General features: G+C 38.0%; 1 protein-coding gene across 3 annotated transcripts in view; it reads left to right on the forward strand.

Annotated features, from left to right (window-relative positions):
* The window catches only part of Cenpl (centromere protein L), a 17300-nt gene extending 6393 nt beyond the window's left edge, over nucleotides 1-10907 (forward strand). Inside the window, exons 3-5 of one of the 3 annotated variants that reach the window (XR_003710265.1) lie at nucleotides 1285-1436; nucleotides 7303-7845; nucleotides 10155-10907. Coding sequence is in view for 2 of the 3 variants with exons in the window: in XM_028759479.1 (XP_028615312.1) it covers nucleotides 1185-1436; nucleotides 7303-7845; nucleotides 10155-10226 (867 nt within the window). In the remaining variant the exon portion in view is untranslated. Of the gene's footprint in view, nucleotides 1-1184; nucleotides 1437-7302; nucleotides 7846-10154 lie in introns of all 3 variants that reach the window. The other 2 variants (XM_028759479.1, XM_028759471.1) reach the window with 2 other exon arrangements.
* Nucleotides 10908-14896: the final 3989 nt, after the last annotated feature.

Consider the following 14896-nt stretch of genomic DNA (forward strand, 5'->3'; position numbering starts at 1 on the left):
CTATGGATAGGAATGGTGTTGCTGGGTCATATTTTTAGTGTTCTAAGGATCCTCCACACTGAGTTTGTAGTGTGCGCTGCTTTATATCTCTACCCACTGTTCTGTTGTTGATGACTCTTGTGACTCTAACAGAGCGTAGACAAACATTTCCAAGTTCTTTTATTTATTATACCGAATTAGGCTTTTGTCTTAATTTGGGTTTTACTGCTATAAACAGACACCATGACCAAGGCAACTCTTATAAGGACAACATTTAATTGGGGCTGGCTTACAGATTCAGCGCATCAGTTCATTATCATCAGGCGGGAGCATGGCAGCATGCAGGCAGGCATGACGCTGGAGGAGCTGAGAGTTCTATGTCTTCATCTGAAGGTTGCTAGCAGACTTGCTCCCATAGGGTTAGGAGGAGAGTCTTAAAGCCACCACCCACAGTGACACACTTCCTCCAACAAGGCCATACCTCCAAATAGTGCCACTTCCTGGGCCAGGCATATTCAAACTATCACAGCCTTGTTCCATAAAATGGACTTGTTGCTAAATATTATTTTAAATTATTTAAGGCTAATCGAGCTAGATCCTTCAGAAATACTTTTGTGTGTGTGTGTAGTGCAAGCCCAGAGCTGTGCCCCTGCTAGGCAACTACTCTGTCATTAAGTGCCAGCACCACTATTGCAAGATATATGGAAAGTAAAACAAATTTCATCTATGAAATGTTTACTGAAATCTTGTGAAATGCCATTGTTTTATGTTCTAACAGCTAGAGTAAATGTAGTAGACAAAACGCTGTCCCCAGCAAGCGAGGAAAGGGAGACAAGAAAAGTAAGACATATATATTCACATCATAGTAAGTGCTATGAAGGAAAATAAAAGGTTAGGAGATAGTGACAGACTTGGAGTGATAGATTTTTGTTAGAGTGGCCTCTTAGAGAAGAACTAAGGACAGATCTGAATAAAACACAGAGCTCTTATATGAACATCCGTAGGAAAAGCTTCTGACTCGGGAAGGGAAGGCAAAGGCAAAGGACCTTTGAATGACCTGTAAACTTCATTTGAGATTAATCTTCGGAACACAAGATCATGTACCAAGTTGTAGATTTATAGTAAATATGTAAATTGCTGTGATAAAATTCTTATCTATGCTTTTTACTTTTAAAACTTTTGTGTTGATTTCTGATTTGTTTTAGGAAGATGTGGACCCTCAGAAGGTTGCATTTCTCCTCCACAAACAGTGGACTGTATATAGTTTAACTCCCCTGTATAAATTCTCCTATTCTAATCTCAAAGACTATTCTAGACTTCTAAGTGCATTTATTGCTGCTGAAAAGCAAAAAGGACTTGCTGTGGAAGTGGGAGAAGACTTCAACATCAAAGTGATTTTCTCTACTCTACTTGGAGTGAAAGGGACGCAGAGGGACCCTGAAGCATTTCTTGTCCAGGTATAGTAAGTAGTATATATCCATTTACTTCCTAGAGGAAAAAAAAAACTGTTTTGTTGGTTGGAATGGAAATTATAGTGTTTTCTTACTTGCTTCTTTTTTTTTAACTTAAAAACATTTTTGATTACATTTATGTATTTGTTTATTTAAATGTGTGTGTGTGTGTATGAGTGTGTGTGTATCTGTGTGTCTATGTGTCACAGTGCCTTTGTGGAATTTGTAGAACCTACTGGAATTGGTTCTCTCTAATGTAGGATCCTGGGGATCAAAGTCATGTTCTTACGCATGGCACCAAATGCTTTAATTTGCTGAGCCATCTTGCTGGCTCAAAACTTGTGGGTTTTTGTTTTGTTTTTGTTTTTTTATTTTACTATTTGTTAATTGTTTGTTTGTTTTTTTGTCAAGACAGGCTTTCTCTGTGTAGTTCTGGCTATCCTGGAACTTATTCTGTAGACCAGACTGGCCTCAAACTCACAGAGAACTGCTTGCTTCTGCCTCCCAAGTACTGTGATTAAAACCATGCACCACCAACACCCAGCTCTTATTTTATAATAGTTAGAATGGTCAACCTAATTTTTATTTCCTATATGTGTAGGAATTTTTTTGTGAATATAGTATGATATTGATTTTAGAAAATACACAAAAGTATGAATAAACTTGTGCTGGCAAGATGGCTCATCAGGTCAAGGTACTTGGGCAAGCCTGGCGATCTGAATTTGATGCCTGGAACGAAAGGTGGAAGGAAAGAACTGATTCCACAGAGGCATTTTCTGATGTTACATCCATTTTGGCACACATGCTCCCCAGTCATGCATGCACATGCACACAATAATAATCTTTTAAAAATCAGAACCTAATGCTTTTTTAAAACAGATTTATTTTTTATGTATATGAGTATACTGTTGCTCATTTCAGAAGAAGGCATCGAATCCCACTACAGATGGTTGTGAGCTACCATGTGGTTGCTGGGAATTGAACTCAGGACCTCCGGAAGAACTGTCAATGCTCTTAACCACTGAGCCATCTTTCCAGCCCTAGAATTGGACATTTTTACATACGTTTATTTGTTTATCTGAATCACTGTAGTCTTTAAATTGAGATCTCACTGTCCATACTTTGCATTCCGGCATTTTGGCTAGTCAGTGTTGTAGATAATACTCATAATCAGGAAATCTACATTCTTGTAGTTATAGCTATATGTTATAGCTTATTTCCTGTTGTGATAAAACAATGACCAAAAGCAACTTGGGAGGAAAGAGTATATAAATTGGCTTATACTTCCATATCATAGTCCATGAGGGAAGCCAAGGCAGGAACTCTATCGGAGACTAGAAGGAACACTGCTTACAGACATTCTCCCTGTGGCTTGTTCAGTTTGCTTTCTTACATCCAGGCCCACATGCCCAGGGTGGCACTGCCTACAGTCAACCGGGCTCTCCCACATCAATCAGTGATCAAGAAAGTGTCCCACACACCTGTCTATGAGGCCAGTCAGGTATAGAAATTCCTTAATTGATGGTCCCTCTTCCTAGATGACTGTAGCTGTGTTAAGGTAACTAAAAACTAACCAATACACAATAATTCAGTGGATATTTTTTAGGTTTTAGTTCCTAGAAGCAGAATTTTAGTAAAAGCTTGTGCATTATATTATCCCATGTGCTGTGTGATGCCATGTTACTCTCAGGAGTGCAGTTTTTCATATTCCAATAAATAGTGCAAGTTTATCTTTCAACTGGTTAAGAGATTAACTTTTGTGTTTTTAGACAGGGTCTCACTGTGTAGCTCTGACTAGCTGATCTATTGACTAAAAGGGCCTTGAACTCCTTGAGATCCTCCTGCCTCTGCTTCTTGAGTGTAGATATAAGTGTGTGCTGCCACGCCCTGCTATAGTAACTGATGTTAATCTTAAACTGTTTTCTCTCTCTCTCTTTGTTTTTTTTTTTTTTTGTTGTTGTTGTTTTGTTTTTTCTTGATACAGGGTCTTACTGTGTAGCCCTGGATGGCCTAGAACTTACAGAGATCTGACTTCTCTGCCTTCTAATTGCCGGGATTAAAAGCTTGTGTGACTGTGCCCAGTTCAGATTAGCTAATCTTAATCTTTGAAAAAGGAAATTAAATTATCAAGCTGTAGAAAAAGACTCATTTGTATAACTTGGAGGTCAGCAAACTGTTGTAGGTTGGCGCTCCTTCTTTCCTCCCTCTCCCAAAGACAGGCTTGTGTAGCCCTGGCTGACCTGATACTCAGACTTAGGGGCAATCTTGCTTCAACTTTTTCCTTGTTTTTACAAATAAAATTTTTCTTGGAACACAAACTATCATTTGCTTCAGTATTGTCTATGGCCACCTTTGGACTGTAACAGAGGAGTTAAGTAGTATGTTGTCACAGAGACCATATATCCTGCAAAAGTAAAAATACTTAAAATCTGGCCTCTCCTACTTGTTTTTTGTTTGGTTTTGGTTTTTGAGATAGGGTCTCCTGGAGCCTTGGAGTGACTTTGGATTCACAGAGGTTTTAAGCCAGGCTGATTTGGCCTCGATCCTTCTGCCTTCACCTCTCAGATGCTAGGATTACAGTACACCACCACACCTGGTACTATTTGGCTTGTTAAGAAAAATACTTTGTGCAGGATCGGGCTCTACAGGGATGTCCAATTTGGTGGACATGGCTGCTTCACTGTTACCTCCAGACGGTAATGCCATATAGTGCAAGGAGTTTTCAAAGTATTAGACAAGTTCCAAATCATTCTGACCCCAAATACCTGAGAGATTGCCAAGAGAAGATTTTTTTTGAAAAGTTAAAGTGCATTGAAGATGATTCAGGCCAAGAGGATGATTACCCAAGGCAGTATGCAGCTCAAGGAGTTAGAAGAAAAACACAACAAAATTTTAACCAGAGCATTATTCTAAGGGTTTTCAAATCTCCATTTGTTTTTCTGAATTTAGCTTATAAGCATCACAAAGCCATCCTCATAAGCTGCTAGTGAGTACATGAAAAAAATTTTTTTCCCATTAGTGCATATCAAAGCCTTTCACTAGCATGACCAATACCATAGACTATAAGTTAAAAATGTGGTAACACAGCTGGGCATGGTGGTGCATGCCTTTAGTCCCAGCACTTGAGTGGCAAGAGTCAAGCTGATGAATTTCTGAGTTAGAGGCCAGCATGGTATACTTAATTGACTTCTAGGACAAGCACGACTATGCATGACTATGCAGAGAGACCTTGTCTTTAAAAACAAAACAAAATAATAACAATAAATGTGACTTAAGGTCTGGAGAAATTGGGATCTTTGTGCATTGTTAGTGGGAACATAAATTTTCAGCAGTCACTTTAGAAAGGAATGGGTTTCAAAACACCATTTCTTGATAAGCTTACAGGACTCTTGGGTCATGACAGTGTGATACATAGAGTATATTTGGTCTTGGAGATATTTCAATCCCTCATAATCCCCTGAATAAAAAGATATGATATAAGAAACTGTTTAAATGATCCTTTATTAAGAAATATGGGGCAATGATTTAATGTTATCCTGCTCAGTACTTTAGCAGAAACTATTCTGAGTGTTTTGAAGGTGTGTTTACTTTGTAATTTACATTGAGAAATTTGAGGGGTTGGTTGTGGGAGTATAATTAAGATTTTAAGCCATCTTGAACAGATGAGCACAATGGGACAAATTGAAAGACCTTTAAATTTTAGTAGAACTAAGTTTACTGCCTTGATATAGGTTGAGGGGAGATTTATTTTATTCATTTTATTTTATGTGTGTTTTGCCTATGTCTTACTATGTGTGTGCTTGGTGTCCTTGGAGGTCAGAAGAGGGCATCAGGTCATCTGGAACTGGAATTATGGATGGTTCTGAACCATCAGATGGGTGCTGGGAATTGAACCCGTGTCCTCTGTAAGAGCAACAAGTGCTCTTCACTGCTGAGCCATCTTTTCAGCTCTGGGTGATTTTTTTCAAACCTAGAGCCTTGTATACACTCTGTAGTTTGACACTGAGTTAGATTCTTAGGCCCTTGTCATTAAACTTTCTCTGAAGTGAGTATGTTCACTTTTGGATGTTCTCAGAGAAGAGAAGCTTTGAGTGTATGTCCTAGAAGGAATGGTTTGAAGACTGGAGATGCTGAAGTTGACAGTGTGTGTAGTATGGATCAGCAGGTGTCAGAAGGGCTTTCCTATAGAAGAGAGATTAGATCTTATCTGTCTTACATGCTCATAATGAAGAAAGAGAGGCAGTGGATGGGAACTGTGTGTAACATATAGAAGAACATCTTAAAGTGATGGAAAGAGTTGCTGTGGGAAATGTTCCTCTTCAGTGGCAAAACGCAGGCAAGATCTTGGAGATCTGTCATCCCTTCCAAAGTTGAGGTTTTTTCTTCCCTATGATACTGTATACAAGGTGAGCCATTATTTTTAAATGAAGTGAAGTTAGAGTTTATTAAGAATGAGTTTTCATACATATTTAATTTCCGATATTAGGGGAGGGTGAAGTATAAGAAAAGGACAGTATTTAAAAACAAACAAAGAATCAAAGAAACAAAAAGAACCTGGTCGGGCTGGAGAGATGGCTCAGTGGTTAAGAGCACTGCCTGCACTTCCCGAGGTCCTGAGTTCAAATCCCAGCAACCACATGGTGGCTCACAACTATCTGTAATGAGATCCAATGCCCTCTTGTGGGGTGTCTGAAGACAGCTACAGTGTATTCATATATAATAAATAAATAAATCTTTAAAAAAAAAAAAAAAGAACCTGGTCATGATTGGTGGCTTACACATGTAAGCCAGTACTTTATATTGGGCTTTTTTGTGTTCTCTTTTTAAAATGTGTTTTTATTAACATATATAAATTACTCATAATAGTGGGTTTCATACATGTATATGATACATTTTATCATTTCCCCCATGCCCCTCCCACTCTTGCTGATCTCCTCCTCATCCCAGCTAGTTCCCTTATGCTTTCCTGGCTGTAGTTTTGGTGACCCAGTGAGTTTCATTAGGGCTATTTTCAGGAGCATGAGTGAGGGGTTATTTACAGGCATATAGACAACTTAAAGAAAATGTCTCCTTCAGTAGTCACTAACTGCTGTATATCCTCAGAGATGGATGGGACTTTGTGAGTTTCTTTCTCTTTCTAGTGAGAATGTTGATGGACCCAGTCTTCTGCAGGAATTAACTGCTGAGAGTTGAAGAGTACAATTGCCAGGTCATGCCAGAAGACAGCATCCCTAACACTTCCAGCTCTTCCTCTGGCTCTCTTCTTTCTATCTACTCTTCCGTGAATGCTATTCCCTAAGCATTAGAGGGAGTAATATAGATCTACTTCACCACGTAACTCTCAGCACTGGCCAGTTGTAGGTTTCTGTGGTAACTGTGGCCCACAGCAAAAAGAAACTTCCCTGACCAAAGCAGTATTCATCCATGAGCACAAAACATTTTTAGAAAGCAATTTGAAAGGGACATTATGTCCACATAGCAATAAAACAGCAGTACCGTGCCCACGAGAACTAGGTTTATAGTTCTAGGTATGAATTCTTTCCTGTATAGCAGGCCTCAGATCTATCAAGAAAATGGTTATTTTATCATTGCAGTCTGTCTGTCTATCTATCTATCTATCTATCTATCTATCTATCAATCATCCATCCATCTATTTATTATTTGAGGTGGTATCTCATAGACTAGGCTAGCTTCAAACTTGCTATGTAGCCAAGGCTCACCTTGAACTCCTTATCTTCCTGATTTAGCCTGGGATTTGGAGCATGTGCCACAATGCTTGGCCTTTTAATGTACTCATTAATTTTGAGAAGATAACATTTAGAAGTAAATGGTCTTTCAAATGTAATGAACATGTTTTTATTTTTCCTTGTAGATCCTCTCAAAATCTCAGTCATCACATGAACACAAAGAAGATAAAGTGTTGTGGACTGGTTGGTTCTGTTGTGTATTTGGAGAGAGTCTTCAGGAGACTGTTTCAGAAGACTTCACCTGTCTACCCTTATTCCTTGCAAATGGAGCAGAGTCCAATACATCCTTAATCGGAGGCTGGTTTCAGAAAACCTTTGACTGTTGCTTCAGTCCTTTAGCAATCAGTGCGTTTAATCTTTCCTGGATGGCTGCTATGTGGACTGCATGCAAAATGGACCATTACATGGCTACTACTGAATTTTTTTGGTCTGTGCCCTGTAGCCCACAGAGTTTAGATATTTCTTATGCAATACATCCAGAGGATGCAAAAGCTTTATGGGACAGTGTCCACAAAACACCTGGGGAGATTACCCAGGAGGAAGTTGACTTATTTATGAACTGCCTTTATTCACATTTCTATAGGCATTTCAAAATTCACTTATCAGCCACAAGATTGGTTCGTGTCTCAACATCTGTAGCTTCAGCACACACTGATGGGAAAATAAAGGTTAGTTTAAACATATCTCATTAAATTTTTTTTGTCATGTTTTCCAAATGTGTGGTAATTATATTTTTACATGGAGAAACATTCTTGAATGCATAGTAGTTCAAGACAAGAGAAAGACTTATGCTTTATAAATGACCTACTAATGTCTTTAGCCACCTAGAGCTGGTCTTAAAGTGGAAGGCCACTATGTATTATGCACTGTAAAGCCACGTAATATGAATTACCTCCAGTAACTGAAAGTTTCAAAATTGCCAAATTTTGAAATGATTATTAAAATAACAGCATTTTTTTTGTGGGGGGGGATAAAATTATAGCCAGCAACAGAATAAGATGTCATTTTTGCCTGTAAGTACCTCTCTGTTGCCATTAGAATGGAAGACACAGACATGGTTTTCATGTTCTATAAAGAAACAAATAGTTGGCTCCTCAGACATATTATTTTAATTTTATTTATGCATATGGGTGTTTTGCCTGCAAATATGTACATGCATCATGTGTTTACTATATCTGGGATTGAACCTGGGTCCTCTGGAAGAGCAGCCAGTGCTCTTAGCCACTAAGTCATCTCTCTAGTCCCCTTATGGTATATTTAAATACATATCCATATACATATCTCCAGTGAATGCTTATTATTTTTCCATTGTTAAGACTCTTAAAAGGGATTAATTCTACTTATTCTATTTTTAAAATTTTCTGTGTATTTGTCCTTTTCTGTATGTGTGGTGGGAATTCAACATAGTGCCCCATACACCGTAGGCAAGTTCTAGGCCACTATAAAACTATACTTTTTCTGTCCTATTTGTACATACTTATGGGCTTGGTATGACTCAAGAAAGATCAAATTACAGTAATTAGTATTTCTATCTCTATCTTTTTTTTTTTATCGAAGTCTTCATATTCTCCTGAATCCATCAAATTCAGATAATAAATTGTAGACTCTAGTCACACAATTGTGCAATAAAAGCATTAGAATTAATTTCTCCTATCTGGTTGTATTTTATTACCCATTATGTAACCTCTTTCTATCTCTCTTAGCTTTTGGTGACCTTTATTTTCTTCTATGAGATATGTTTTGAGGAAGGGTCTCATGTAGCTCAGGCTAGCCTTGAACTCATTATGTATCTGAAGAGGATATTGAATTCCCAACCTTCTTGCCTCCCTTCCAAAGTAGTGAGATGTGTACCATTACTCATCGATTGATTTGGCAAGATTGTGTTTTTAGCTTTCACAAATGAACAAGCATATGCCATATTTGCCTTTCTGTGCCTAGTAGATATTAATTCTAATTTTTAGAACAATACTGTATTTTTTATCTATATTTTATTTTAAAAGAAGAAAATCAAGGCCAGAATAAATTTAAGTGATACATTCAAGATAGCTCATGAAGAAAAGGATGTAAGGGGCTGGCAAGCTGGCTCAGTGGGCAAGGGTACTTGCTGCCAAGCAAGATGACCTGAATTTGATCTCTGGATCCCACATGGTACAAGAAGAGAACTAACTCCTGAAAGTTATCCTCTGACCTCCTCCATATGTGTGCTGTGGCATGTGCATACATGCATAAAGACACAAAGTAAATAATTTTTTTATAAAAAGAAAAGGAGTCAATATTTGAGCTTTTTATGTCTTAGGTTCTATGAGTACTGTATAAAGCATATTTTCAAACTGGAGGTCAAAATGAAATAATAGGCTGGAGCATAATTTTGATGGGAAGTGCTAATCATTATAAACAAAAGACACTTGGAGGTAGAGGCAGGAGAATCAATAGTCCAAAGTCATCCCTGGCAACATAGGGAGTTCAAAGCCAGCATGGGCTACTCGAAATCTTGTCTTAAAAAAACAAGAACTGGAAGGGGGAAGGGGGGTTAATGATTAATAGCACTTAGTTAATAGCACTAATAGTTCCTTTGCAGAGAGCCTGAGAGTCTAGTTCCTAGTGCCCATACTGGGCAGGTCACAGCCACCTGTAACATCAGTTCTAGAGGATCAACACCCTCTTCTGGCCTTTTATAATTTGGTTTAAACAAGCTCAGCTGGTTGAGCATGGTAATGTTCTTGCAGGGGATCTGGTTTGGGTTTTCAGCACCCACATCAGGCAGTTCACAACTCTCTGTAACTCTAGCCCCAAATGATCAGATGTCTCTGGCCTCTTTAGGCACCTACATTCATGTGCATATACCTACACACACAAGTACATAATTAAAAATAAATGAAGTAAAATCAACAAAAAAAATGGTATAGCCCACAAATACCAAATTGCTTGTCATCATAATACTGTCTTAATTTTAAATTCACGTTTTCTTCTTTTACAGATTCTGTGTCATAAATACCTTATTGGTGTGTTGGCATATTTGATGGAACTGGCAATTTTTCAAATTGAATGAATTCTTGTATGGACTGAGTGATGCATTATAAACCCTTTTGATCATTTGCTGAACTGCTATGCCAAGTGGGACAGTGGAAGAAATGGAGCACTTGTTTTCTCAGGGTGCCTTTGGAGTTGCCCAGATGGATACAGAAGACAGTAGTGGTCGTGGGTGAGCCGTCTTCATGGGCTTGTGTAACCAGCATATCACTTTGGCTGTGTCATGTTATAAAAGATGCTGAATTATTAATATAAAAGGATCCAGTTTAGTCAAATAAACTTAATCTAAAATCTGGTGTTTCTGATTTAGGTTATTTATTCTGCTGGTGAGGCTTGCCTCTGAGACTTCTGTCCAAATTCCTTGATTTTTTTTTCACCTCCAGATTTCCCTCAGTTTGGTTTTTTGATTTTTTCCACTTTCATGACTTGAACTGTTTTATTCATTTCCTTCTCCTATTTGTTTGTGTTTTTCATACATTTCTTTAAGGATTTATTAATTCCCTTTTCAAAGACTTCTACCATATTCACAACGGCTGTTTTAAGGTCTTTTGTCTTGTGCTTCAGCTATGTTGCAATTCTCAGGGCCTGCTGTGGTAGGTTGCTGGGCTCTAGTGGAGATATAGTGTCCTGTTACTGATTATATTTTTATGATGGCATCTGGGTTTGGGAAGGTTGTAATTCATGATGTTGTTACTCATAATGCTGGTCTTGTCTTTGTTGGGTGGATGTTTTGCTCATTAGTTTCTGTTGCCCTCTCTGGTTCTTAAGAGAGGGGAGGCTATCTGGGGCATGGTAGGAAAATCTGGGATCCTGATAGGTGTGGCCACTGGAGCTCCAGGTAAGGATTACACAACATACCCAAACTTAGGGGGCCCAGTGACGTTGGTTCTAAGACACAAGTTTATAGTACTGAGTGCATGTATTAAAAAGTTTTTTTTTTTTGAGGGGGAGGGGATCTCATACTAGCAACTTAACAACACATCTGAAAACTCTAGAACAATCAGAAGTATTGTTCCACCCAAAAGGAGTAGACAGCAAGAAATAATCAAACTCAGGGCTGAAATAAACAAAAGAGAAGCAAAACGCCATAAATAATCAATGAAACAAAGAGTTGGTTGTGAGAAAATCAGTAAGATTGACAGATCCCTATCCAGATTAACTAACTAAAAGGCAAAGAGAGAGAAAAAAATCCAAATTAACAAAATTAGAAATGAAAGAGGGCACTGAGGAAATCCAGTTATAAGGACATACTTTAAAAACCTTTCCTCACCAAATTGTGAAGTCTAAAAGAAATATAATTTTCTTGATATATACCACTTACCAGAGTAAGTAAGACTTCAAGTACTATATTGAATAGGTATGGATAGCATAGACTGCCTTGTTTTGTTTCTGATTTTAGTGGAATTGCTTTGAGTTTTTCTTGATTTAAGTTGATGTTGACTATGGGTTTGCTGTAAACTGCTTTTATTATGTTGGTATATGTCCCTAGTATCCCTAATCTCTCTAGGACCAAGCATTCAAATCTATGAGCCTATGTGGGCTATTCCTACTGAAACTGCCACAGTCTTTTTCTTTATTGGATTTTTAAGTGCTTTGAATATCAGGGTAACTGCGGTCTCATAAAATGAACTGGGCAACGTTCCTTGTTTCTATTTTGTGGAATAATTTGAAGAGTATTGGCATTAATGTCTCTTTGGAAGTCTAGAATTGTGCTAAAACCATCTGGTCCTGAGCATTTTTTTTGGTTGGAAGACTTAATTAGTACATGAAGATCATTTTAAGATAAAGGAGATCAAGGGGATACAAATACATGTATGTTTTTCTAGGCAGTTTCTCTGTATAGCTCTGGCTGGCCTGGAACTTTGTGGACCAGGCTGGCCTCTGACTTCTGTGTGCTGCGACTAGAGGCAATACAAATTGGAAGGAAAAAGTAAAAGTATCATTCTTTGCAGGTGATATGGTAGTACATATAAGTCATCCTAAAATTCTACTGGGGAAACTCCTATAGCTGATAAACACTTTCAGCAAAGTAGTTGGATACAAAATTAACTCACAAAGATCAGTAGCCCTCTTACATCCAAGTGACAAATGGACTGAGAAATAAATCAAGGAGGTAACACCTTTCACAATAGCCTCAAACAATATAAAATATCTTGCTGCAAACTCTAAGCAAGTAAAAGATTTGTATGATAAAAACTTTAAGACATTGAAGAAACTGAAAAAAATATTCTAAAATGAGAAGGAAGATCTTCCATGTTCATGGATGAGTAGAATTAACAGAAAAAAAGGCCACCCTGCCAAAAGCAATCTACAGACTCAATGCAATCCCATCAAAATTTTAACACAATTCTTTATAGATCTTGGAAGGACTTCAGCTTCATATGGAAGTTAAGTCCAGGATAGCTAAAACAAGCCTGAATAATAAACTACAGGAGGTATCACCATGTCCTATTTCAAGTTATACTACAGAACAATTGTAATAAGAACAGCATGGTATTGGCACAAAAATCAGGCAATGGAATTGAAGACTCAGACATAAATTCGCACACCTATAGGCATCTGATTTTTTTATAAAGAAGTCAGAAAGACACATTGAAAATAGCATCTTCAACAAATGGTGCTGGTCAAACTGGGCTGCTGCATGTAGAAGAATCCAGATAGATCCATCCTTATCCTGCACAAATTCAACTCTAAAGCCTCAACATAAAACCAAATATATTTAACCCGATGGAAGAGAATGTCGGGAATAGCCTTGAACAAATTGATACAGGAGACAACTTTCTGAACAGAACACCTTTAGCTCAGGCATTAAGATCAACAAATGTTTTCAAATTTCATGAAACTGGAAAGCTTCTGCATGGCAAAGGACACTGTCATTGGGACAAAGTAGCAGGCTACAGAATGGAAAAGGGTTTTTTTTTTTTTTTACCAACTACATATCTAATGGAGGGGTAATATCCAAAATATTTAAGGAACTCAAAAGATTAGATATCAAGAAAGCAACCCAATTTAAAAGTGGGGAAATATCTATATAGAGAATTCTTAAAAGAGGATGCTCAAATGACTGAAAAACACTTCATTACACCTGTCAGAATGGCTAAGATCAAACATGGTAAGTCAGAAATACAGATTGAAGAGACAGCATCGTCAACAAATGGCAGTGGTTAAACTGGACAGCTGCGAGTAGATGGATCATGCTGTCAAGGATGTGGAGCAAGGGGAGCAATCCTCCAGTGCTGGTGGGAGTGCAAGCTTGCACACCCACTATGAAAATAGTGTGGCAGGTCCCCAGGAAGACTGGAATGGATCTACCTCAAGATCCAGCCATACCACTCTTGGGCATAGACCCAAAGGACATGTCATCCTCCTACAATGACATTTGATCAACCATGTTCATTGCTGCTCTATTCATAAATAGCCAGAAGTTGGAAATAACCTAGATGTCTCTCAACAGAAAAATGGATAAAGAAAATGTAGTACGTTTATACAATAGAGTATTAAAAAGCCATTAAAAAATGACACAATGAAATTTGTAAGCAAATAGATTGAACTAGAAAATAGAAAGACAATTATGGTATGTATTTACTTATAGGTGATTATTAGCGATTAAGCCAATTTTAACTATGCTATCATCTGTAGAACTATAGAGTTAGGTTAGTAAGGGACTAGGGGGAGAAGAGTATAAGAACCAGAAGGGATAGAGGATCTAAGAAAACAGGATACTCTAAATCAGTGGTTCTCATCCTGTGGGTCTCCACCCTTTTGGGTTTGAAGGATCCTTTAACAGGGGTTGCCTAAGACCATCAGAAAACAGATACTACAATTCATAACAGTAGCAATATTACAGTTATGAAGTAGCAATGAAAATAATTTTGTGGGTGGGGGGTCACAACATGAGGAACTGTATTAAAGGGTTGCAGCATTAGGAAGGTTGAAGATCACCACCTAAATCAACATGATCAAAGCTCATATGAACTCACAGCAGCATGTGGAGGGCCTCATCTCAATCCTGGGAATGTGTCCTCTCTTCCTATGAATTTGGACTTACAGAAACATCCTTTTCTTTTGAGGTGGGCCTTTGAGAGATATTCCTGATTCAAACGGTATCAGCTTTACTGTATTTATTGTAAGCTGTGTTTCAGATAACTCTAGTGGTAGTATGGCATACAAAAAGAAAGAATGGGACTTTGGTAAAATGATATGCAATACCAGTTCTATTATTAACTATGTAGGCAGACGTCCTTGGTATTTATACATAGGTGATTGTATTAAATGGGTTGGGACTAGATGATTAGTCCTTTCAATCCAAAACTGTAAGACTCTTACACATGAGAAAATATGTTTATAGATTGGGTTGTAATTAGATACATAGTGAGTAGTCTTAATTGTATCACTGTCAGGATAAAGCACTTTAACTTTATATACAAGTATTATAAGATACAAAACCAAAAAATCCACATAATCAGTAAAGTTAGAAGTACCAAACAGCAATAACTAGGACTGGAGAGATGGCTTAAAGGTAAAGGCACTGGCTGCTAAGCCCGATGAACTGAGTGGGATTCCTGGAATCCACATGATGAAAGGAGAGGACTGACTCCTGCAAGTTGTCCTCTGGTGCTGTGGCATGCTCCACACCCCCCCCCCCCCACACACACACCACACACACACACATGCACACATGCATGCACA

Source organism: Grammomys surdaster, unplaced genomic scaffold (genome assembly GCF_004785775.1).
Source record: "Grammomys surdaster isolate TR1022 unplaced genomic scaffold, NIH_TR_1.0 130, whole genome shotgun sequence".
NCBI classification, from domain to species: domain Eukaryota; kingdom Metazoa; phylum Chordata; class Mammalia; order Rodentia; family Muridae; genus Grammomys; species Grammomys surdaster.